At 52.5% G+C, this 23,055-nt stretch overlaps 2 protein-coding genes across 7 annotated transcripts in view; both read left to right on the forward strand.

Annotated features, from left to right (window-relative positions):
- Positions 1 to 5,094, forward strand: part of AHCYL1 (adenosylhomocysteinase like 1) — a 31,085-nt gene extending 25,991 nt beyond the window's left edge. For 2 of the 3 annotated variants that reach the window (XM_054290756.1, XM_054290759.1), the window contains exons 14-17: positions 582 to 650; positions 1,881 to 1,959; positions 2,712 to 2,832; positions 3,294 to 5,094. In XM_054290756.1, the coding sequence (XP_054146731.1) occupies positions 582 to 650; positions 1,881 to 1,959; positions 2,712 to 2,832; positions 3,294 to 3,300 (276 nt within the window). In that variant the 3' untranslated portion in view covers positions 3,301 to 5,094. Of the gene's footprint in view, positions 1 to 581; positions 651 to 1,880; positions 1,960 to 2,711; positions 2,837 to 3,293 lie in introns of those variants that run through there. The other variant, XM_054290758.1, reaches the window with a different exon arrangement.
- A 698-nt stretch (positions 5,095 to 5,792) lies between these two features.
- STRIP1 (striatin interacting protein 1) lies at positions 5,793 to 22,868 on the forward strand. Of its 4 annotated transcripts, none has more exons than XM_054290722.1 (21): positions 5,793 to 5,855; positions 8,480 to 8,549; positions 8,794 to 8,868; positions 9,410 to 9,544; positions 11,263 to 11,383; positions 11,675 to 11,743; positions 12,091 to 12,197; positions 12,594 to 12,721; positions 13,575 to 13,757; positions 14,449 to 14,666; positions 14,924 to 14,989; positions 15,183 to 15,246; positions 16,136 to 16,207; positions 16,421 to 16,495; positions 16,641 to 16,738; positions 17,457 to 17,583; positions 17,670 to 17,770; positions 18,523 to 18,589; positions 19,685 to 19,789; positions 19,934 to 20,138; positions 22,613 to 22,868. In XM_054290722.1, the coding sequence occupies exons 1-21, from the start codon at positions 5,805 to 5,807 to the stop codon at positions 22,858 to 22,860; spliced, it is 2,385 nt and encodes a 794-aa protein (XP_054146697.1). In that variant the 5' UTR covers positions 5,793 to 5,804; the 3' UTR covers positions 22,861 to 22,868. The 4 variants fall into 4 exon arrangements, with proteins under 4 accessions (XP_054146697.1, XP_054146695.1, XP_054146696.1 ...); XM_054290720.1 differs by lacking the exon at positions 5,793 to 5,855 and adding an exon at positions 5,887 to 6,021; XM_054290721.1 differs by lacking the exon at positions 5,793 to 5,855 and adding an exon at positions 8,296 to 8,399.
- The last annotated feature ends 187 nt before the right edge of the window (positions 22,869 to 23,055 follow it).

Here is a 23,055-nt window from a genome sequence, read left to right on the forward strand (position 1 = left end):
CTAAATAGAAATAAAGAGAGAGAAGTTGCAGAGGCTTCTTAAGCTAAGAATAGAAAGGAAAGAATCTATAACAAAGTTGTGTCTAGGGACTCTGTCCCCAGCTTGCTCTTGTGATTGGCTCTTAATCATAAACATGGGAACATGAACCAATCACAGGTGCATTTTATTGCATTTTACAGCAGCTGATAACAATTGTTTACATTCTCTTTCTGGGGCTCTCAGCTTCTCAGAAAATGGACAAATCTGAAAGAAAGTATTTCTGTGAAAAAATGTCTGCGACAGTGTGACTCCGTTCTTCTGAGCTGGGTTCATCCCACTCAGGCTAACCCCATCTGTGCAGGGTTTCCCAGGTGCTGGGTGGCTCCTCTTCCCACAGGAGCTGTTCTGGCTTTTCTAGGGACCACAACATTCCCCTGCCTTGAAGGGTTAAGATGGAAACTGGAGCAGAATTGCAATGCTTTCGTCACCGTGCTCTGGTTCCCTGTGCAGGGAGGGGATGGGGGTGAATCCCACCTGGGAGCTCAGTTTGGTTGGGGTTTGGGGTCATGTCCAGCTCTGTGCTGACTCCTCCTTTCTCCCAGGGCCGTCTGCTCAACCTCAGCTGCTCCACAGTTCCCACCTTCGTTCTCTCCATCACAGCCACCACGCAGGTCTGTAATGGGTGGGGCCCTGCACAAGCCTAGGGGTGGGGATGGTTTGGAAGGAGCTGGGAACATGCTGGGATTGGTCCTTGAGGTGGCACCACTGCCAGAAATACCATTTTTTCTGGGCTGGAGTTATTGCTGGCACAGACCCAGTGTTTTGGGTACAGCGAGTTTTGGGAGAGCTTTTAAATGAGTGGTTTCATGGCACAGATCCTGCTGGGCTGGAATTCAGGTTTAACCTTCCCCTGGATAGGTTTGAGCCCTCCTAGGACAGGTTTGAGACCCCCTAGCATGGGTTTAACCGTCCCCAGCACAGGTTTAAGCCCCTCTATCACTGATTTAAGCTTCCCCAGCATGTGTTTAAGCCCACCTAGCACAGGTTTGAGCTTACCTTAAAGCAAGGCTTTGTTTGGGGTGGGAACATGGAGGGGGCTGGTGGCACTGGGAACACTGAGGGGATTGATGGGACTGGGAACACTGAGGGAATGATGGAACTGGGAACATGGAGGGGATTGATGGGACTGGGATTGATGGGACTGGGAACACTGAGGGGATTGATGGGACTGGGAACACTGAGGGAATGATGGGACTGGGAACATGGAGGGGATTGATGGGACTGGGAATGATGGGATTGGGAACACTGAGGGGATTGATGGGACTGGGAACATGGAGGGTCTGGTGGCACTGGGAATATGAAGGATCTGGTGACACTGGCAATCACGGGGAAGGACAGCCATGCTGACAGTGGGGAATTCCCTTATCCTCACTCCTGTCACCTCAAGGGGACAGGGAACAGGCCTGTGTTTTGGATTTGGTTCCCAACAGTGGAAGCCAGCTCTCAGATGCAGTTTCATCTGTCCTGAAGGAATCTGTCCTGGTTTTTGGATGCTGCCAGTTTCTGAGGAGCAGCCCCTCCATTCCCATGTGCTGCAGCAGCTGGGTGGTTTAAAAGAGCTGCTAATCCTGAACCATCCTCGTGTTTTCCCTGGGATGTTGAGCCCTGATGCTGCAAACAGGCTGGGTGACATCTCATCCCTGCTCTCTGATCCCTGCAGTGGGATTGTGCAGACCCAGACAGGGATGTACCCAGGGTGGGGGCCTGTCCCTCCAGGCATGTTAGAAGTGGTTGCACGGTCCCTCAAGCTCCCAGATCCTTCTCTGCCTTTGTGAGCTTTGTGCTGCCCAAGCTGGTGGCCATTCCTGACTGTTCCCAGCTTGTCCCTGTGCTCTCCACAGGCTCTGGCTCTGATTGAGCTCTACAACGCCCCCGAGGGCCGGTACAAGCAGGACGTTTACCTGCTGCCAAAGAAGATGGGTGAGTGAAGGAACTGACTTTCCCTGGGGAATCCATGTGCCAGCAGGGTCAGAAGAGCTCATACCTGGGCTGGGAAACGCTTCCAGAGGGACAGCAAGTTCAGGAAAGCCAGAGGCAATGACCTTAAAATCCGTGGGGGTTATTTGCTTTATCTTTGTTAGTGTTCTGCAGCGTGGGAGGCATCCCACATCCTGCAGCCTCCCTTCTCTGGGATTTTCCATCCCTCCTTGTGCCTTTAGGGGCACATCCAGCCCAGGCTTGGGCTCAGCCCTGCTTTGGGTGATAGGACAGGGAACACAGGATCAGGGAGTCCACATCCCACCACAACGTGGGCAGTGATGACTGCCCAGCCAGACCTTCCAGTCTCCCTGATCCTGTGTTCCCTATCCCATTCCCAGATGAGTTTGTGGCCAGTTTGCCCTCCTTGTGCCTTTAAGGGCACATCCAGCCCAGGCTTTGGGTGATGGTGAACCTGGGGTGCTGTCCAGCCAGAACCTCCAGTCATCACTGCCCATGTTGTGGTGGGGTGTGGACCCCCTGATCCCGTGTTCCCTGTCCCATTCCCAGATGAGTATGTGGCCAGTTTACCCTCCTTGTGCCCCTGTGGGCACATCCAACCCAGGCTTGGGCTCAGCCCTGCTTTGAGTGATGGCAAATCCAGGGTGCTGCTCATCCAGACCTTCCAGTCATCACTGCCCATGTTGTGGTGGGGTGTGGACCCCCTGATCCCCTGTTCCCTGTCCCATTCCCAGATGAGTATGTGGCCAGTTTGCACCTGCCCTCGTTCGACGCCCACCTGACGGAGCTGACGGACGATCAGGCCAAATACCTGGGACTCAACAAAAATGGGCCTTTCAAACCCAACTACTACAGGTGAGAGCTGCTGGGGCAGGATCTCCCAGCTCCCTGTTGGTTTGGAGTTCTATCTCTAGCTCTGGAGTCACCAACAGCAGAAGGATGTGGAGCTGCTGGAGCGTGGCCCTGGAGATGCTTTGAGGGCTGGAGCCCCTCTGGGTGGGTTGGAAGGCTCCCAAGAGAGCTTAGAGTCGCTTCCAGTGCCTGAAGAGGGCAGGGTTGGATGGGATGTTGGGAAGGGATTCCTGGCTGTGAGTGTGGACAGGCCCTGGCACAGGGTGCCCAGAGCAGCTGTGGCTGCCCCTGATCCCTGGGAGTGTCCCAGGCCAGGCTGGACAGGGCTGGGAGCAAACTGGAACAGTGGAAAGTGTCCCTGCCAGCCCAAACCAGTCTGGAATCCCTCCCATGCCTGAGGGATTCCCTTGCCCTGGCACAGCAGCACCCCCCATGTCCCTCACTGTCCCTTCCTTCTCTCCTAGATACTGACGGGACCATTTCCATGAAGGACCAGACCACACAAGGCAACATTTGAGAGATTATTTTTAAAAAATCATTTTTATTTTGGTTTACCTTTTTTTTTTTTTTTTTTTTTGGTTAACCACCACCAGAACCTGTTTTTACATTTTATCTGTGATTTTAAGGTCAGGTTTTCTTTTCTCCCCCTTTTCCATGATCGCATCCCTGTCTGATCTTGCCAGACAACCTGGGATTTGCTTCTTGCTTTCATGTGGCTGAAGCTGCTGATTCCCAGCCCTGGCTCCAGGAGGGGCTTTCCCTTTCCTGCTGAGCCAAGGGCACTTCATTCCTGCAGCAATGGTTTCTTTTGGCTTTTATTTTGTATTTTTTCCCACCTTTCCAGCCCACGTCGGTCTCAGCCGGGCTCCCTGTGGATCCGGAGATGCTCTTCTACCTTATCTTCTATTTCTTTGTGTGGATTATCTGCAACTTCTAAATTGCCTTAAAGAGCCCAGTTTTAGCTGCTAGATCCCTGCTCCAGGTGTTCTCTGGGAGCAGAGTGGCCTGCAGGACACCTGGCAAAGGGGGTGACTGTGCCCAAGCCCAGGTCCCTGTGCTGAGGTGGCCCAGGTTTGGTGGCCACTGGCCTGGGTTTGGTGGCCACCTGGGTCCAGGGGAGTTCAGTGTTTCAGGGTGCTAATCTGAATCTGGATGGGGGTCGCTTTCCCAGCATTATCCTCATCTCTCTTAGGTTTTTTTTTTTGTTTTGGTTTTTTTTTTTTTTTTTTTTTAGCCAAACTGCACCTTAATTGAGTTTTAAACATTTTTTTCCGTTTGTTTATTTGCTTTTTTTTTTTCTTCCTCTTTTCCTTTTTGATCCTTACAGAGATGTTTTAGAGGGTGGAGATTGTTATTAGATGTTTTAAAAAGGAAGCATTGGGGACATGGCCGCCTTCCCATCTCCCACTGGGAAGTGCTGGGTGGTGTTGAGGGTGTCTGGGTGGGTTTTGGGGCTGTTTCACTATTTTTTTTTTGAGCTGGATGCAGAGATGAGCCTTCCCCATAGCCCAGCCCCTCTGCTCCCTGTCACTGTTATCCTCCCCCTCTCCTGGTGTGTCCTGGATGCTCCCATCACCTCCTCCGTGCCCTCCCTGCTGACATTTCCCTTTCCCAGCTTCTGCTGGGGTGTGGGCAGCTCCTTCCAACCCACTGAGGTTCCTCTGGCTCCTGTTCCTTTCCCCACCCAGGGGAGGGCAGGAGCTGCTGGCACCTCCTGGATGGTGGAGCTGCTCCTTCCCCCCTTTGCAGGGATCCACCTGGACGGCTCCTTCCCAGGGAATTTGCAGGTTTTGGGGTGTGCAGAACTCCTTGGGGTGCCAGGGGATGGGAGAGGTGCTGAGATCATCCCCCTGCACATCCTCTGACTGTTCCTCTCTCCCACCCTGCCTGGTCTCCTCCTGGATAGATTTTGGGGATCACCTGCCTCGCTCTCCCACAGATCCCAGGGATCCCCTGGGTCCCTTCCACCATCCCCCAGACCTCCCTGGGGACAGCTTAGCGAGCTGGGATGGGCGTTTGTGGGAAGGATGGGGACATCCCCCCTTCCCTGTGAGCCCCCCACGCCCGGGGGTCCCCGTTCCCACCCATCCCGGGTGGAATCTCGGCCAAGGGCTCTGTGTCTGTATAAGCCATGCTGGGGGAGCCCGGGGGCGACGGCGGCGGCAGCGGCGGGGCCGGGAGCGAGAGGTTTATTTTGTATAGGAATGATTTTTAATGAATGCAATATTAATCCTTGCAGATGAGCAATAAATCATTAAAGTCTAATTAAACTATTAGGAAAAATGAAACGCTTGTGGTTGCAGGTGGTTTGTGTGGTCTCAAGGGCAGGGCTGGAATCTCCCTTTGGTCATCTTGGGGTTGGGATTGGGTGCTGCCAGAATTTTCTGAGTGTTGCCACAACTCTGGATTTTGGGGTCTCACCCTCTTTAAAGCCCAATGGGGCACCTTAGTTTGGGGTCTAAACCCTGTCAGGGTCTGACTCCCCTCTGAGGCCCCTCAGTTTGGGGTCTGAGCCCTCCCCGAGCCCCTTCACTGGAGCGTTCCTTTGTTCCAGGCTTCTCAGTTTAGGGTCTGAGCCTCAGCCCCTTCACTGGAGCATTCTTTTGTTCCAGGCCCCTCAGTTTAGGGTCTGAGCCCCTCAGCCCCTTCACTGGAGCGTTCCTTTGTTCCAGGCCCCCCGTTTGGGACCTGCCTGTTCCGCCACTCCCAACATGGCGGCCCCCAGGCCCCGGCCCGCCCTGGGGCGAGGCGGAAGTGCCACACCCAGCATGGCAGCGCCCAGGGCTGTGCCGCACCCAAGATGGCCGCGCGGGGGCGGGGCCGGCCGCCCGGCCGTGTGTCGCGCCGTCCGTGGCCGCCGGGGGCGGGCAGCGCCGGCCGTGACGCGGCCGCCACGGCGGAGCGGCGGGGCCGGCGGGCGGAGCCGCATCGCACCCACCGGAGACACCGGCGCTCCCCCTGCTGCCACTCCTAACATGGCGGCGGCGCTGCCCCGGCTCTCCCTGCCGCTCCCGCGAGAGGAGGGGGTGAGTCCTCGCGAGAGCTCGGCGCGGCGGAGCGGCCGACATGGAGCCGGGTGGCGGCCCCGGGCCGGGCCCTGTCCCGGTCCCGGGGAACAACAAGGGCCGTGGTGGGGCGGCCGCGCCCGGGAGGGGCCGCGACTTGGCTCGGCCGCCGCGCAAGGACTCCGAGGTCAGCGCCGCCGCCGCCGGGAGTGGGGCGGCCTTCCCGGGCGGGGCGGGCCGCGCCGGGCCTCGGCCAGGGCCTGCCCATGGGTGCCGGTGCCCGGGGGCGGTGCCGGTGTTCGGTCGGTGCCGGTGTTCGTGGGTCCCTGTGAGTGCCAATGCCCGTAGTGCCGGTGCCCGGGGGTGCCAATGTCCGGCCCTGCCAGCCCTGCTTGGGCTCCGCCTTCCCCGGGACCGGCTCGGCCGGTGGCTCCGGTGCTCCCGTTCTGGTCGCAGGACCCGTCCTGGACCGGCCGCTCCCTCGGTACCGCTTCCCGGGCTGTGGAGCCGAGAGGCCTCTCCTTGCTCGGCCCTGGGGCTGCCCGGACCCTGCCCGGTCTCGGTCGGTGCCGATTTCCCCTTTATCAATCCCTTCCCCGGGTCCGGGCCGCTGTGACCGGGCTGGGCCGCGAGGGTGGCTCGGTCGGCCGGTCCCAAACGGGAGTGACAGGGCTGGCCCGGGGGTCTCCCGGCTCAGCCGGGGATTTCTCGGTGTTACCGTTCGGTTCCAGCCCGGGGTGGGATGCCGGGTCCCGCTGCCATGCTCGGACCTGGGATGGTTCCAGCCAGAGGTGACCAAACCCCTCAGGGCCACCCCGCAGTGCTGGGGTCACCCCGAGCCTTGGGATGTGTGGGTTGGGTGGAGCTGAGGTGTCCCGGGGCTTTTCCAAAGCGTTTCACTCTTGGGATGGCCCCAGAGCCTTTCTCTCCCATGGTTCCTCAGAAAGGTCCCTGGAATACCGGGGGATGGATATGAGGGGGAATCTTGGAGAACCTGAGGTGGTTGGAGCTACCCCTCTCTCAGACTCCTGGAATTCAGGATTGTCCTGATGTGGAGTGGAGTGGGAGCCCCCAAATTTAGGAGAGTTCTGCTTGTGGATTCATTTAGGGGTGGATGCCCCAAAATTTGTGTGAGTTTGGTTTTGGGTGTGCCCCTTCTTCGGGAATGCGTACCTCAAAATTTGGGATGGTTCTGTGGCTCTGCCCCTCACTCAGGGCTGAGTGTCCTGAGGGGGTTCTGGTGTGGGTCTGCCCTGTGCTCAGGAGTGTGTGTCCCAAAATTCTGCTCAGGGTCTGCTCCTCACTCAGGAGTGGGTGCCCCAAAGTTTGGGAGAGTTCTGGTGTGGATCTGCTCCTCACTCAGGAGCATGAGTTCCATAATTGAGGAGAATTCTGCTCAGGGTCTGCCCCTCATTCTGGAGTGGGTGCCCCAAAAGTTGGGATGGTTCTGCTGTGGCTCTGCTCCTCACTCAGGGCTGGGTGTCCTGAGGGGGTTCTGGTGTGGGTCTGCCCTGTGCTCAGGGGTGTGTGTCCCAAAATTCTGCTCAGGGTCTGATCCTCACTCAGAAGTGAGTGCCCCAAAATTTGGGAGAGTTTTGGTGTGGATCTGCCCCTCACTCAGGAGTGGGAATCCCATAATTGAGGAAAATTCTGCTCAGGGTCTGCTTCTCACTCAGGAGTGGGAATTCCATAATTCAGGAGAATTCTGCCCCTCATTCTGGAGTGGGTGCCCCAAAATTTGGGATGGTTCTTTTATGGGTTTGCCCCTCACTCAGGAGTGGGAGTCCCATAATTGAGGAGAATTCTGCTCAGGGTCTGCCCCTCATTCTGGAGTGGGTGCCCCAAATTTGGGGTGGTTCTTGTATGGGTTTGCCCCTCACTCAGGAGTGGGAGTTCCATAATTGAGGAGAATTCTGCTCAGGGTCTGCCCCTCATTCTGGAGTGAGTGCCCCAAAATTTGGGATGGTTCTTGTATGGGTCTACCCCTCACTCAGGGATGGGTAAGGATTCTGTTCTGGATCCTCCCCATGCTCAGGAGTAGGAGCCTCATAATTCTGGAGAGTTCTGGTGTGGATTTGCCCTGTACACAGGATTCCAAAATTTGAGAGAGTCTTTCTGTGCACCTGCCCCACTCAGGGCTGGGTGCCCTGAAATACTGTGGGTCGATGTTCTTGACTTGTGTAAAGGGAGCTGATGATATTTTGTGCACTAAAGGTTCTCCTGGCTGTTTTTGCAGCTTCTCCAAAGCTGTTTGGAGCTGTTTCATCCTCACTAATCCCATCTGCTGGGATAGCACAGGGAGATAGCCCAAATTTTCCCAATTCTGTGTGAAATGGGTGAGCTCTGAGAACTGCTTGATCTCAGAGAACCCTCTCCCTGTGTCCTGCTGTGTTTGTTGTGCTTTGGGGGTTCCCCCCATGCTCTGGGAGTGCTGCAGTGGCTGCAGCACAGCCTGTGCAGACGCAGGAGGTGGGCTGGAGTTGCCTCGGTAACGTTTGTGCTGCTGCAGAAATGTTTTTGGTCCCTAAACCAGCAAGACCAGCCCTGGATTTGCAGGAGGATGAGGTGAATTGTGAGTGTTTTCAGGGGTTTTGGTTTTCCTGAAATGTGCTGTAATGGAACTGATTTTTCCCCCATGTTTTCAGGGCTATTCAGAATCACCAGACCTGGAGTTTGAATATGCAGACACGGATAAATGGACAGCAGAGCTCTCAGGTAAGGAATAGTTCTGTAATGGATCACTTAATCAACCATCATTTCCTCTCCTGGTAGAATTAAAGGAACTGTCAATTCCAGTATCTCGTTATTATTATATTTAAATGCTGTATTGATGTTAAAAGGGGCAGGATATGTGTAGTTCATATTTTTGGCCTTACACTGCGTGGGGTTTTATTACCGCAGTTCCCAGGGCTGAGTTGCAGCTTGGTGCAGGTTTTTGGAACTTCTTTTCTTTTGGCAGAACTGTACAGCTACACAGAGGGACCAGAGTTCCTGCTCAACAGAAAATGCTTTGAGGAGGACTTCAGGATCCACAGTAAGAGCTGGATCTTTTTCTGGGTTCCTCTCCCCTGGGGAGGCACAGGGATTTCTCTTCCTAGAGAAGAGGAGCGTGATGTCAGAGCTCACTGGGGTCTGCAGCTACTCCTGAGGGGCAGCTTTGATCTCTGCTCTGTGTGAGCAGGGACAGGACCCCAGGGAATGGCTGGGGCTGTGTCAGGGGAGGAGATCAGGGAAAGGTTCTTTGCCAGAGGGTGCTGGCACTGCCCAGGCTCCACAGGGAATGGACACAGCTCCGAGGCTGCCAGAGCTCCAGAAGTGTTTGGACAATGCTCTCAGTGGGAGATTTTGGGGTGTCCTGTGCAGCACCAGGACTTGCCCTCTATGATCCTTGTGCAGCTCAGGACGTTCCATGCACCTCAGGGTCCCGTGCAGCTCAGAACATTCCATGATGCCAGGACTTCTCTAATCTCCTGCTGGACAGCAGGAGCCATCCCTCAGCCCTCACCCATCCCCAGCGCTCCCTGGCTCTGCTGTGCCAGCTGAGGCTGTGCCCAGAGCCCTGCTGTGGTTTGCAGTGCGGGACAAGAAGTGGCCGGAGCTGGAGCGGACGCAGCACCGCACGCACGCCATGCGCCTGCTGGACGGGCTGGAGGTGACGGCGCGCGAGAGGCGCCTGCGCGTGGCACGCGCCATCCTCTACGTGGCACAAGGTGACACCGCCCCGACACCTGCTTACCGCTGCTAGCTCCATGAAATGGGTTATGTTGTAATATATATATTATATACAATATTATATATTATATATAATATATATATTATACATTATATATATTATATATATAATGTATATAATATACTATATATTATATATCATATATATTATATATATATTATATATTATATATATTTATTATATATATTGTACAGTATAGTTGTACAGTTAGATACAGTTATATGTGTTACATTATATACGTTAACTGTATTATATATAGTGTAAATTTAAATATTTAATATAGAACTCCTTTATGTTAATAATATTTATATATATATAAGATATATAAGATAAATAAGATATATATAGGATATAGATATAAGATATATGATATATATATCTAAGGTATATATATTATATCTAAAATATATATAAGTTACATATAAGATATATAGATATAAGATATATCTAAGATATATATGAAAGATATAAGCTATCTTTTAAATATATTAGATACAAGATATATATCTTTATATATAAATGTTTATGTATCTTATAAATGTTTAATACATTTTATATAGTGTATATAGTATATATACTGTATAATACAATAGTATTATATACAATATATATACAGTTATGTACTACATGTACTATATAATACAATTATATATATACTATATAATACAATATATACACTAATACAATTGTATATAATACAACAGGTAATACAGAGTTTTATATTATGCATAGTATAATGTATATTGTATTATAATATGTATTGTAGATTATATGGTACTATGTGTTACATATAAAATACACATTATAATTATATGTATATGCTATGTATATGGGAGAGTACAATTTCATATCTAATATATACATAAATATATATAATAATATGCACACTATAGGTAATATTATTATTTATGTACTATATATGAGACATAGCACAATACATAATATATGCATAAAAATATGTATGCTATATGTAACATTTTTATGTATGCTATATGTGAGAGTACAATATAATCTCATATATATAGTATATATCTAAAAATATTTAATTATAATATGTATACTACATGTAATACATAATACAATATAATCTACAATACATATTATATATGATATACTGTATATTGTAAATTTTATATTACATATATTACATGTTATGTCTTACATATAATGCATTGGATATTTAATATATTTATACATTATATATTAAATACTGAATAATATAATGAATAACATGTATAATATGTATAATATAAATATATATTATATATTGTATTTTAATATAAAATATAATATATAGCTTATGTTTTTCATATTATATATTATACATTATACACAATATGTTATATATGTTGTATGTAATATATCAATATATAATATAGTGAATATATAGTATTAATATGATCCTATAATTACTAATTATTTTAATATATAATATTTAGAAGAATTCTCATTCCTTGTGGATTCCATTCCATCTGGGATGTCTGGAACCGAGCTGAATCTCATGGGACCAGCTAGTTTAGAGCAGTTTGGCCCATTCCCCGTGTTACCCCAGTTCTGCAGACCTGGAATGGGTTCCCCAAAGAGGGCAGCTCCATGCTGTGCATCCCAGTTTTCCCCCAGTTTGAGGGGTGTGTTTTCCATACAAGGTGCAGTGGGAGGGCCCCTGGGGCTGGCATCAGCAGGGTCTCCTTGCAGGCACCTTTGGTGAGTGCAGCTCCGAGGCTGAGGTCCAGGCCTGGATGAGGTACAACATCTTCCTCCTGCTGGAAGTGGGAACCTTCAACGCCTTGGTGGAGCTGCTCAACATGGAGATTGAGTGAGTACAGTGGGAAAACACTTCAGGAGTGGCTCTGGAATTCACCAGAGTGACTCCCTTTGTCCTGGGTGGGTGTGTAATGTAGGATTATACCTGATTTCTTCTGAAATTCCCCATTAATCAAAGTGCCTGACAGCAAACAGGCAGCTCTGCTCCTCCTCACGTGGCTGTGCTGGGAGCAGGGAGTTCATGGCAGCAGTGTCTGTCTCAGGGTTTGGAGTTGGCACATGGAGTGCCCATGGCAGAGTCTGAATTCCCCCAAATTCTGTCTGAGCTGTTCTCCCTCTGCAGCAACAGTGCAGCCTGCTCCAGTGCCGTGAGGAAACCGGCCATTTCCCTGGCTGACAGCACCGACCTCAGGTATGCAGTGGGAATGAGGCCACCAGGAGGGGCTCCAGGGTTTGCTGGGGGCTTTGGGAGGCTGAGGCAGGCACTGGAAGGGGTCCCAGAGCTGTCCCAGCTCTGAGAGTTTCCACAGGTGTCTGTTGTGCTCAGCCTGAACAGCAGGAATGAGACAGGTTGGGAATATGAAAGCATTTGGGAAATTTGGGACTTGTAGAGACTTTTCTCCCCAGTGCCTGTGTGCTGGTTTGGAGCAGGTACATGAATTGTGGATGTGGTCTGGGTTGCTCCAGCTTCTCCCTGAGTGCTGGCAGTGGTTCCATAAGTTATCCCTGGCAGGGATTCAGCTGCCCTGGTTTTTGCAGGGTGCTGCTGAACATCATGTACCTGATTGTGGAGACCGTGCGCCAGGAGGCCGAGGGGGACAAGCCTGAGTGGAAGAGCATGAGGCAAACCTTCCGAGCAGAGCTGGGTGAGGACCAGGAGGTGGGATAGAGCTGCCAGGGCTGGAGCCAGTGACATGGCATTTGGCTCCAGGAGTTGAGTAATAGTGACTGGCAGCACTGGGTTGGTTTCTGCTCAGCTTGTGGGGCAGAGGGAGGTGAGCAGAGGAAGCCATCCAGCCTTTGCTGCTGCTGGGTGCTCTCTGCTGGGGAAAAAAATGGAATATTTGAGCTGTTGTTTCCTCTTAAATGTAGAGGTAAGAAATTACAGAGTTTACAAGGCCTTGGAAGGGGAGAGGAGCTGTCTGGGGTGAGGTGAGGATCTTGGAGCTAATGGGGAGGAGGGTACAGGTGCTGGTGATACTGGTGATCAGGGTGAGGCCAGGGATGAGGAATTCCTGGCTGATGGTGCTGTGTGGTTCCAGGAGCCCCCCTGTACAACAACGAGCCCTTCTCTGTCATGCTCTTTGGGATGGTGACCAAATTCTGCAGTGGCCATGCTCCACACTTCCCCATGAAGAAGGTGCTGCTTCTGCTCTGGAAAACTGTGCTGGTAAGGAGAGGCTGTGGGATGTGGGATGTGTGGTTTGATACTTGGCACAGGAAGGAATTCTGCTCTCAGAGTTAGTTGGTTGTCATTCTCCATCCTCTTTTTCTGGTGTTCAGTTTTCCTTTAAACCCAATCCCAAGTTTTCCTTCACAGGGAAGCATTGGATATTGGTGTCTGGAGTTGGATACTAAAGATAAACCCAAACCAAGGTCCCTGGCTGGGGAAAGGAAAGTTCTGAACAGTTGTGTATGCCTGGACATCCTCCTGTCCTTCCTGCCTCTCTCAATGACAAGAGGAGCACAGGACAGGCAGCTCCTGTTTGAAACTGGGGAACGATTTGGGCTCCTCAGGACAAGAGAGACTTTGATGGGCTGGAGTGTGTCCAGGGAGGGGAACATCACTGGGAAGGGTCTGGAGTGGCTGAGGGAGCTGGGGGAGCTCAGCTTAGAGAAAAGGAGGCTCAGAGGGGACCTTTTGGCTCTGCACAACTCCCTGACAGGAGGAGGCAGCTCAGGACAAGAGAAAATGACATCAAGCTGTGCCAGGGGAGGTTTAGGTTGGATATTGGGAAGTTTTTTTCATGGAAAGAGTGGTCAGGCATTGGCACAGGCAGGCCAGGACAATGTTGGAGTCACCATCCTCAGGGGGATTTAAAGGACACACAGATGTGGCACTTGGTGACATGGATTACTGGTGGCCTTGGCAGTGCTGTGGGAGCAGTGGGACTCGATGATCTCAGAGGGCTTTTCCAACCTGAACAATTCTGTGATCCTGCAAAATGAGTTTGGGAAAGGCAGGTGTAGCTGTCCCTGGAGCCCCCTGTGCCATGCTCAGCATGCTCTGGTGTCCCTTGCAGTGCACCCTGGGAGGGTTTGAGGAGCTGCAGAGCATGAAGGCAGAGAAGAGGGAGATGCTGGGGCTGCCCCCCCTGCCCGAGGACAGCATCCAGGTGATCCGCAACATGCGCGCGGCCTCCCCGCCCGCCTCCGCCTCCGACCTCATCGAGCAGCAGCAGAAACGCGGCCGCAGGGAGCACAAGGTGGGGACAGGGACATCAGGGAGGGCACTGCCAGGCTCTGTCAGAACCCAGGAAATTCCTCTGGCTGCCCTGGAGGGCTCGAGCCCCTGTCCGAGGGACCAGAGACCTTGGCACAGAGCCCAAGACCCCCGTGCCTTTGATGTAGCCCTTGGAAAAAACAATTACCAACCTTATATGAAGAATTACAAGTCAAAAATGTTTAAGTAGAATGATATTTGTCATGGGGTAAAAAATAGATTTTTAGGGTTTTTAGAATGGAGGTTCAGGAGGTAAGATGGAGGAATCTGGGCATGTCCAGTCTTTCTCCTTCTTCTTCTTGGCCTCAATCTTCTGGGCGATGTTGGCACTTTTGGGTTGGTTTAAGGTAGAAGCTCACTGTCTAACACAGGTGATAGGTATTGGGAAGTTATTGTAAATAATGTACACATAGTTTTTAGAATAAAAAGATAACACCAGTGTGCCTCAACCTGACCTGCCAGACAGACCTCAGTGGGTCGGAGAAAAAATTTTATAGATAAGAAACCATAAACAACCTTGAGAAGGAGAATAGAAGAGTTCTGACTCCTTCTTCAACTGCCAGGGTGGGAAAAGAGACTTTCTAACACATCTTGGGGTCACTGTGACCTGCAGAGATTCCAGGAATCTCTGGGCTTGTCTGTGGGACATTCCCTTCCTGCTCTCCCCACTCCAGGCCCTCATTAAGCAGGATAACCTCGATGCCTTCAACGAGCGGGATCCGTACAAAGCTGATGATTCCCGTGAGGAAGAAGAGGAAAATGATGATGACAACAGCCTGGAGGGAGAGACCTTCCCCCTGGAAAGGGATGAAGTGATGCCCCCCCCTACCCAGCACCCCCCAAGTGACCGCATCACCTGCCCCAAAGGGCTGCCCTGGGCTCCCAAGGTCCGGTGAGTCTGGGGTGTCCCTGCTGGGAGAACTGGAGCAGGGTCAGGGAAATGGAGGCTGTTGGATGTTGGGAATCTCAGCAGGGATGTAGGGAAGGTTTTTGGGGTGGGGGGTCACTTTGATGGCTGTTTTCTTGTGGGGTTGGCTGTGCACCCTTTACCTGACCACAAGGCTTTTCCCTGTGCCATTCTCTGTGCCTAGCTGGGTATCTTCCAGATGCTCTGGAGGGTGTGACTCTTCCCTTCTCCCTTTGCTGCAGGGAGAAGGACATTGAGATGTTCCTGGAATCCAGCCGCAGCAAATTCATCGGCTACACGCTGGGCAGGTGGGTGCAGAGCCAGCCCAGTGCTGCCATTATGGGGGAGCTGTGGGAGAGGCCAATCTGGGGGCTGCTTTTGTCTCTCTGTGGCAGAAGGGAAGGCCTTGGCTGGCTGGGCTGTGGCTTCATCCCTGGGTGGTCTCTGCCCCACCCCTGGGTGCTCAGCCCTGCTCCCAGCCTGGCTCTTTCCCTCCTCCAGTGACACCAACACCGTGGTGGGCTTGCCCAGGCCCATCCATGAGAGCATCCGCACCCTGAAGCTGGTGAGTTGAGGAATTCCTCCAGCCCCTGCTGCTGGAGGGGTGCCCCTTGCCCATCTCCCTGCTCCCATCACAGCTCAGGGTGGATTTCCCTGACCATTTTCCCCTTTCTCCACCTTGTGATGGGAGAGCAGCCTTAAGCTTTCATCTCATGCTAGACTCAGAGGTTGTGTGAGCCCCTTCCTTAGGAGGCTCCATCCCTTCCTTAAGGGGGTTCCATCCCTTCATTAGGGGACTCCATCCCTTCCATAGGGGGTTCCATCCCTTCATTATCCTTAGGAGGGTCCATCCCTTCCTTAGGAGGTTTTATCCCATTCTTAGGGGGTTCCATCCTTTTTTTTGGAGGCTCCATCCCTTCCTTAGGGGGCTCCATCCCTTCCTTAGGGGGTTCTGTCTCTTCCTTAGGGGGTTCTGTCTCTTACTTAAAGGGTTCCATCCCTTCTTTAGGGGACTCCATCCCTTTCTTAAGGCGTTCCATCCCTTTTTTTAGGAGGCTCCATCCCTTCCTTAGGGGACTCCATCCCTTTCTTAGGAGGTCCCATCCCTTTTTTTAGGGGTTTCCATCCCTTTTTTTAGGAGGCTCCATCACTTCCTCAGGGGACTCCATCCCTTCCTCAAAGAGCTCCATCTCTTCCTTAGGGGGGTTCCATTCCTTCCTTAGGGGGTTCCATCCCTTCCTTAGGGGGCTCCATCCCTTTCTTAGGGGGTTTTATCCCTCTCTTCATGTCTCCATCCCTTTCCTACTGGCCTTGTCCAGCAGCTCCCACCCTTCCCATCTACCCAGGTCACCCCTTGGACAGGGATCTGGGAGGGATGGAACAGGGTGGTGGGAGGACGCTGGGGCTGGGGGCAGCACTGGGGGACTGTGGTGACCCCCCCTGTCCCCCTGCAGCACAAGTACACGTCCATTGCTGAGGTGCAGGTGCACATGGAAGAGGAGTACCTGCGCTCCCCGCTCTCAGGAGTGAGTGTGGGGATGGATGGGATGGGATGGGATGGGATGGGGATCCTGGGCTGGGAGTTGGGGGCACTTGGTCCTGCCAGGTTTTTTGGCAGGACTGAGGAGTTTGTTTTGCTGGGGAGGGGTTTCTCTGGAGCAGAGGGGTCGGGGGTATCCCGCCCTTGGGTGTTAATGGCAGCTCCTGGGATGAGGTTTTCTGATCTCTCCTGGCACCAGGGGGAAGAGGAAGTGGAGCAAGTCCCTGCAGAGATCCTGTACCAGGGCCTGCTGCCCAGCCTGCCCCAGTACATGGTGAGATGGGGAGCACTGGGATCCCCTGGATCAGTCCCTTTACAGTGATGCACCCCAAGTTTTCGCCTCCCTCCTGCAGTGGAGAAAGGGCCTTGTGTCAGTTCCCTGCAGCTCCCATTCCCCTCCATCTCTCCCTTCTTCCCAGATTGCTCTGCTGAAGATCCTCCTGGCTGCAGCCCCCACCTCCAAAGCCAAGACAGACTCCATCAACATCCTGGCAGACGTCCTGCCCGAGGAGATGCCGTGAGTGGCTGTGGAGCAGAGGGGCTGGCTGGGCTGGGAAGGGAAGGAGGGGTGGGAGGGAGCTGGGGGAGTGCCCTGGTGTGGGCTGGGGCTCCCTGGGGGACGTGACCCTGCTCTGCCCTGCATTGCACCCTGCAGGAACTGGTGGCCTCCTGCAGGAGCAGTTGGACTCGATGCTCTCAGAGGTCTTTTCCAACCTGAATGATTCTGTGATCCTGCAAAGTGGGTTTGGGAAGGGCTGCTGTAGATGTCTCCATACTCAGCATGCTGTGGTGTCCCTTGCAGTGCACCCTGGCAGGGTTTGAGGAATCATGGTATGTTTTGGGTGGGAAGGGACCTTAAAGCTCATCCAGTTCCACCCCCTGCCATTGGCAGGGATACCCTGCTGCTGTATGGGTGCCCCTTGCCCATCTCCCTGCTCCCATCACAGCTCAGGGTGGATTTTCCTGACCATTTTCCCCTTTCTCCACCTAGTGATGGGAGAGCAGCCTTAAGCTTTCATCTCATCCTGTATTTATAGCTTGTCTGAGCCCCTTCCTTAGGGGGCTCCATCCCTTCCTTACGGGGCTCCATCCCTTCCTTAGGGGGCTCAACCTTCCACTAGACCAGGTTGGGCTTGGACCCTTCCAGAGATGGGGCAGCCACAGCTTCCCTGGACAACCTGTGCCACCCTGAGAGGGATGAATCCCTCCTGACACTGTCCCTCTGTGTCCCCCAGGACCACTGTGCTGCAGAGCATGAAGCTGGGCGTGGATGTCAATAGGCACAAGGAGATCATTGTCAAAGCCATCTCTGCTGTGCTGCTGCTCCTGCTCAAACACTTCAAGCTCAACCACATCTACCAGGTGAGGGGGTCCAGCAGTGCCCACGGGTCTCTGGGCATGGCGGGACCCTGAGTGGGTCCCTGTTTACTCAAGTTTCTCCTCCCCAGTTTGAGTACATGGCCCAGCACCTGGTCTTTGCCAACTGCATCCCGCTCATCCTCAAGTTCTTCAACCAGAACATCATGTCCTACATCACTGCCAAGAACAGGTGAGGAGAAGGCTGCACACCTGTGGTGGTGTTTGCAGGGGTCCCAGGATGAGAGCAGAGATGAGGATCTGACTCCATATTTCAGAAGGCTTGATTTATTATGTTATGATATATATTTTTTATATACCCACAAGTCCCATTTTCATAAGTATCTGAACACTTTTCTTCACTGTTAGGTTATACAAATGTGATTAAAGACCATATTACTTCTGAATCATAGGTTCAAAATTTACTATATATATACTATATTTACTATATATTTACTATATATTATTAAAACTATACTAAAAGAATAGAAGAAAGGATTTCATCAGAAGGCTAGCTGAGAATAGAAAAAGAATGATAACAAAGGCTTGTGACTGAGACAGTCAAGCCAGCTGACTGTGATTGGCCATTAATTAGAAACAACCCCATGAGACCAATCACAGATGCACCTGTTGCATTCCACAGCAGCAGATAACCAATGTTTACATTTTGTTCCTGAGGCCTCTCAGCTTCTCAGGAGGAAAAATCTTAAGGAAAGGATTTTCCATAAAAGATGTCTGTGGCACATCTGCATTCCTGGGGGATGTGGGGAGGGGTCCCTGTTTCTTTGGCCCCTCTGCAGTCCCTCCCTGTCAGTGACTCAGGCTCAGGCAGAGCTGCAAAGTTCCCACCAGAGCCCATCTGCAGTGTGTGGGGAGTGTGGGCTGCATTTCCCCCATGCCAGGGGGATCTGGGGGTACCCCTCAAGCACCCCTCTCTTCCTGCAGCATCTCAGTGCTGGATTACCCCTACTGTGTGGTGCATGAGCTGCCAGAGCTGACGGCTGAGAGCCTGGTGAGTCCTCCTGCTGTGACACTCCTGGTGTGACCGTGTTCACAGGGCTCTGAGGATGAGGGAAGAGATGAGGATCTGACTCTGTGTTTCAGAAGGCTGATTTATTATTTTATTATATATATTACATTAAAACTATACTAAAGGAATAAAAGAAAAGGTTTCATCAGAAGGGCTGGCTAAGAATAGAGAAGAATGATAACAAAGGTTTGTGGCTCGGGCTCTGTGTCTAAACTAGCTGGGCTGTGATTGGCCATTAATTACAAACAACCACATGAGACTAATCACAGATGCACCTGTTGCATTCCACAGCAGCAGATAACCAATGTTTACATTTTGTTCCTGAGGCCTCCCAGCTCCTCAGAAGGAAAAATCCTAAGGAAAGGATTTCATAAAAGATGTCTGCGACAACTCCTGGCACCTGGCGTGCTGCCCGGGGGAGTTTGGAGTGCAGGGAGGCAGCACCCAGCCCCTGCACCCTCAGCTCTCCTGTGCTCATTCCCTGGGGTTCTGGGGATGGGGATGGCAGGTGTCTGATGGGGTGGAGCGTGTCCAGAGAAGAGAATGGAGCTGGGGAAGGGGCTGGAGGACCAGGAGTTGCTGAGGGAGCTGGGGGGGCTCAGCCTGGAGAAAAGGAGGCTCCTGGGAACTTGCTGGCTCTGCACAACTCCCTGACAGGAGGGTGGACCTGGAGGTTCAGGTTCTAGTCCCAGGGAACAAGAGAGAATGGCCTCAAGCTGTGCCAGGGGAAGTTCAGGTTCGATATTGGAGAGAAATTCTTCGTGGAAAGGATGGTCAGGCACTGGTACATGCTGGCCAGAGCAGTGTTGGAGTCACCATCCCTGGAATTGTTCAGAAAATGTGTGAGTGTGAATGTGGCACTTGAGGCCAGGGATTACTGGTGGCCCTGGCAGTGCTGGGGGAGCAGTTGGACTTGATGATCTCAGAGGGCTTTCCCAATCTTAACACTTCCATGATTGGAGGATTCCATGCCCCCATGCTGTGCTGTCCCCATGTCCAATAGCTCCTCAGATCACCCCAGCTTCTCCCCATCCCCTCTCCAATCCCTTGCCTGACCCTGCCTCTCCTTCCCCACAGGAAGCTGGAGACAACAACCAGTTCTGCTGGCGGAACCTCTTCTCCTGCATAAACCTCCTGCGCATCCTGAACAAGCTGACCAAGTGGAAGCACTCCCGCACCATGGTGAGCCCTGGGAGTGCTCTGGAGCTCAGCATGGCCAGGCACCTGCACTGGGGATAACCTGGGACAAGCCAGGGCTTGAGCAGGGGAGTGGAAGGGGGGGTTGGCCCAGGGATCCATCCCAGCTGGATCTGGAATGTTCTGCAGATGCTGGTGGTGTTCAAGTCGGCGCCGATCCTGAAGCGGGCTCTGAAGGTGAAGCAGGCCATGATGCAGCTCTACGTGCTGAAGCTGCTCAAGGTGCAGACCAAGTACCTGGGCAGGCAGTGGAGGAAGAGCAACATGAAAACCATGTCAGCCATCTACCAGAAAGTGAGGCACCGCCTCAACGACGACTGGGCCTACGGCAACGGTACATCCTGGCATCCCTGGCATCCCCAGCCCTCCTGCCCCAGGGTCTCTGGCACCCCTGGCATCCCCAGCCCTCCTGCTCCAGGGTCTCTGGCATCCCTGGCATCCCCAGCCCTCCTGCTCCAAGGTCTCTGGCATCCCTGGCATTCCCACCCCTCCTGCTCCACGGTCTTTGGCATCCTGGCATCCCCAACCCTCCTGCTCCAGGGTCTGTGGCATTCCCAGCCCTCCTGCCCCAGGGTCTGTGGCATTCCCAGTCCTCCTGCTCCACAGTCTGTGGCATTCCTAACCCTCCTGCCCCAGGGTCTGTGGCATCCCTGCCATTCCTACCCCTCCTGCTCCACGGTCTTTGGCATCCTGGCATCCCCAACCCTCCTGCTCCAGGCTCTGTGGCATTCCCAGCCCTCCTGCTCCAAGGTCTGTGCATCCCTGGCATCCCCAGCCCTCCTGCCCCAGGGTCTGTGCCCCAGCTCCCCCTTTGCTGCCTGGGGTTTGGGCCTATGTTCTGGGTTGACCTTGGTGGATTTTGGCTGGTTGAGCTTGACCAGGTGCCCATCAAGCTGCTCTATCCTTTCCGAGCTGGACAGAGCAGAGAAAATCAGCTGGGGAATGACTTGCAGGGTGAAATAAGGTTGTTTAGTACAGCAAAAGCAGAAAAAAAATAGGTTTGTTTTGTACTTCCCATGAGCAAGTGATGTTCAGGCACTCTGGGGAAGCCAGGCTGCAGCGCGTGGAGCTGCTGCTCTGGAAGGCACATGGTTTAAATAACTAATGCCCCATCATTCCTCCTCCTTTCCTTGGCTTTATATCTGATCTGACATCACAGAATCTGGAATATTCCCTTGGCTGATTTGTGTCAGCTGCCCCGTGTCCCCTCCCAGGATCTTGCATGTGCTTGATGGGGTGGGAATGTTGGGAGACAGTGCTGGTGCTGTGCCCAGCAGAGCCAGAGTACTGGTGGGTTCCCAGAACCTTCCCAGCTCCCACTGCAAAGCCCAGCACTGGCAGGATTCCTGTGGGAAACAAATTCCAGCTGAGCCAGACACTGTCCAGCAGGTCTGGGGTGTGGGAGGGATTTTGGTGATGACATTTTAGGGCTCAGGGCTCTGCCAGAGGTGTCAAACCTTGGCTAAAAACCCTTTTTGGCCTAAATTGGGCTGGAACAGCAGATTTGGTGCCTCCCTGAGGGGATCCAGGTGCCCCAGTGGGGTGTCCCCCTCCCACCATCAGGATGTGGGAGGTGGGACAGGATGGCATTGCAGTTTTGGGGGTTTTATTTTGGCCCAGGAAAGTCCTTTGGGGTGTACCAGCATTTCCTGGTGCTGAGGCAAGTGGGGCCAAAGGGAGCCCCCATTCCTGGCTTTGTTTTGGTTGTTCCCTGTGCTGGGGATGCTGGAAGTGGTGGAGGAGCTGTTGGTGGCTGCTGACTGTGCTTTGTTTGACCTACAAAGGCCTTTCCTGAGCGGGAGGGGGCTGGAGGTGTGTGGATTGTTGGGAGGAGACAGGACCAAAGGATATTCCAGACCCTAGGGCATCATGCTCAGGATATAAAGTGGGGAGAAAAAGGAGGAATTGGGGGATGTTGGGAGTGATGGTGTTTGTCATGCAAGCCCAAGATGTAAAGTGGAAGGAAAAAGGAGGAATTGGGGGATGTTTGGAGTGATGGTGTTTGTCATCCAAGCCACCATTCCCTGTTCTCCTCAAGGTGCTGAACACCTGCCTGCTCATGGGAAGTGGGGGATTAATTCCTTGCTTTTCTTTCCTTGTGCTGCACAGCTTTTGCTTTCTTTATTAAGCAAAAGCTTTGTTGTTCTTTATCCTAACCCAGCAGTTTTCCAGCTTTTACCCTCCTGATTCTTCCCTGCTCCAGCTGGTGGGTGAATGAGCAATCAGCCACATGGGGCTCAGTCTGGCTGGGGTTACACCACCACACGAGGGCTTTGGGCTGGCTGAGGAGTCCCCAGCTGTGCTCACAGGGGTCTGAGGATGAGGGAAGAGATGAGGATCTGACTCCATGCTTCAGAAGGCTTGATTTATTATTTTATGATAGATATTACATTAAAACGATACTAAAAGCATATATATTACATTAAAACTGTGCTAAAAGGATATATATTACATTAAAACTGTACTAAAAGGATATATATTACATTAAAACTCTGCTAAAAGAATAGAAGAAAAAGTTTCATCTCAGAAGGCTAGCTAAGAATAGAATAGAATAGAAAGGAAAAGAATGATAACAAAGGTTTGTGGCTCGGACAGAGTCTGAGCCAGCTGGGCTGTGGTTGGCCATTAATTAGAAACAACCACATGAGCCCAATCACAGATGCACCTGTTGCATTCCACAGCAGCAGATAATTATTGTTCACATTTTGTCCCTGAAGCCTCTCAGACAAAAATCCTAAGGAAAGATTTCTCATAGAGAGACGCCTGTGACACCCAGCTCTGCTCTGACCCCTCTCATGCCTGTTCCAGACCTGGATGCCCGTCCCTGGGATTTCCAGGCAGAGGAGTGTGCCCTGCGTGCCAGCATCGAGCGCTTCAACTCGCGGCGCTACGACCGCGCCCACGGCAACCCCGACTTCGTGCCCGTGGACAACTGCCTGCAGAGCGTGCTGGGCCAGAGGGTGGAGCTGCCCGAGGACTTCCAGCTCAACTACGACCTCTGGCTGGAGAGGGAGGTGTTCTCCCGGCCCATCTCGTGGGAGGAGCTGCTGCAGTGATGGACACGGGGAGGCAGGAGGGGTTGCTTGGAGAGCTGGAGGCTCGCGGGGCGGGGCAGCGAGGTTTGAGGGGGTCTCTGCTTGGCTGTGCTGTTGTGGTGGGCTTGGGAAGAGGATGGAGCTGAGACCACATGCTGCCCCTCTCTGAGCTTCCTTCCAGGCTCATCCCAAAGCTGAGGGTGCCCTGGGGGTTTC

Source organism: Melozone crissalis, unplaced genomic scaffold (assembly GCF_028551555.1).
Source record: "Melozone crissalis strain CALT ecotype California unplaced genomic scaffold, PUWL_Pcris_2 ptg000086l_1, whole genome shotgun sequence".
Lineage (NCBI taxonomy): Eukaryota > Metazoa > Chordata > Aves > Passeriformes > Passerellidae > Melozone > Melozone crissalis.

Bases quoted from the DNA above. Each gene is read 5' to 3' on its own strand.
- STRIP1 (XM_054290720.1), top strand. From the start codon at position 5,896: ATGGAGCCGGGTGGCGGCCCCGGGCCGGGCCCTGTCCCGGTCCCGGGG. The intron at 15,247-16,135 runs GTGAGTTGAGGA...GTCCCCCTGCAG, and splicing joins GCATCCGCACCCTGAAGCTG to CACAAGTACACGTCCATTGC. The intron at 17,584-17,669 runs GTGAGGGGGTCC...TCTCCTCCCCAG, and splicing joins AGCTCAACCACATCTACCAG to TTTGAGTACATGGCCCAGCA.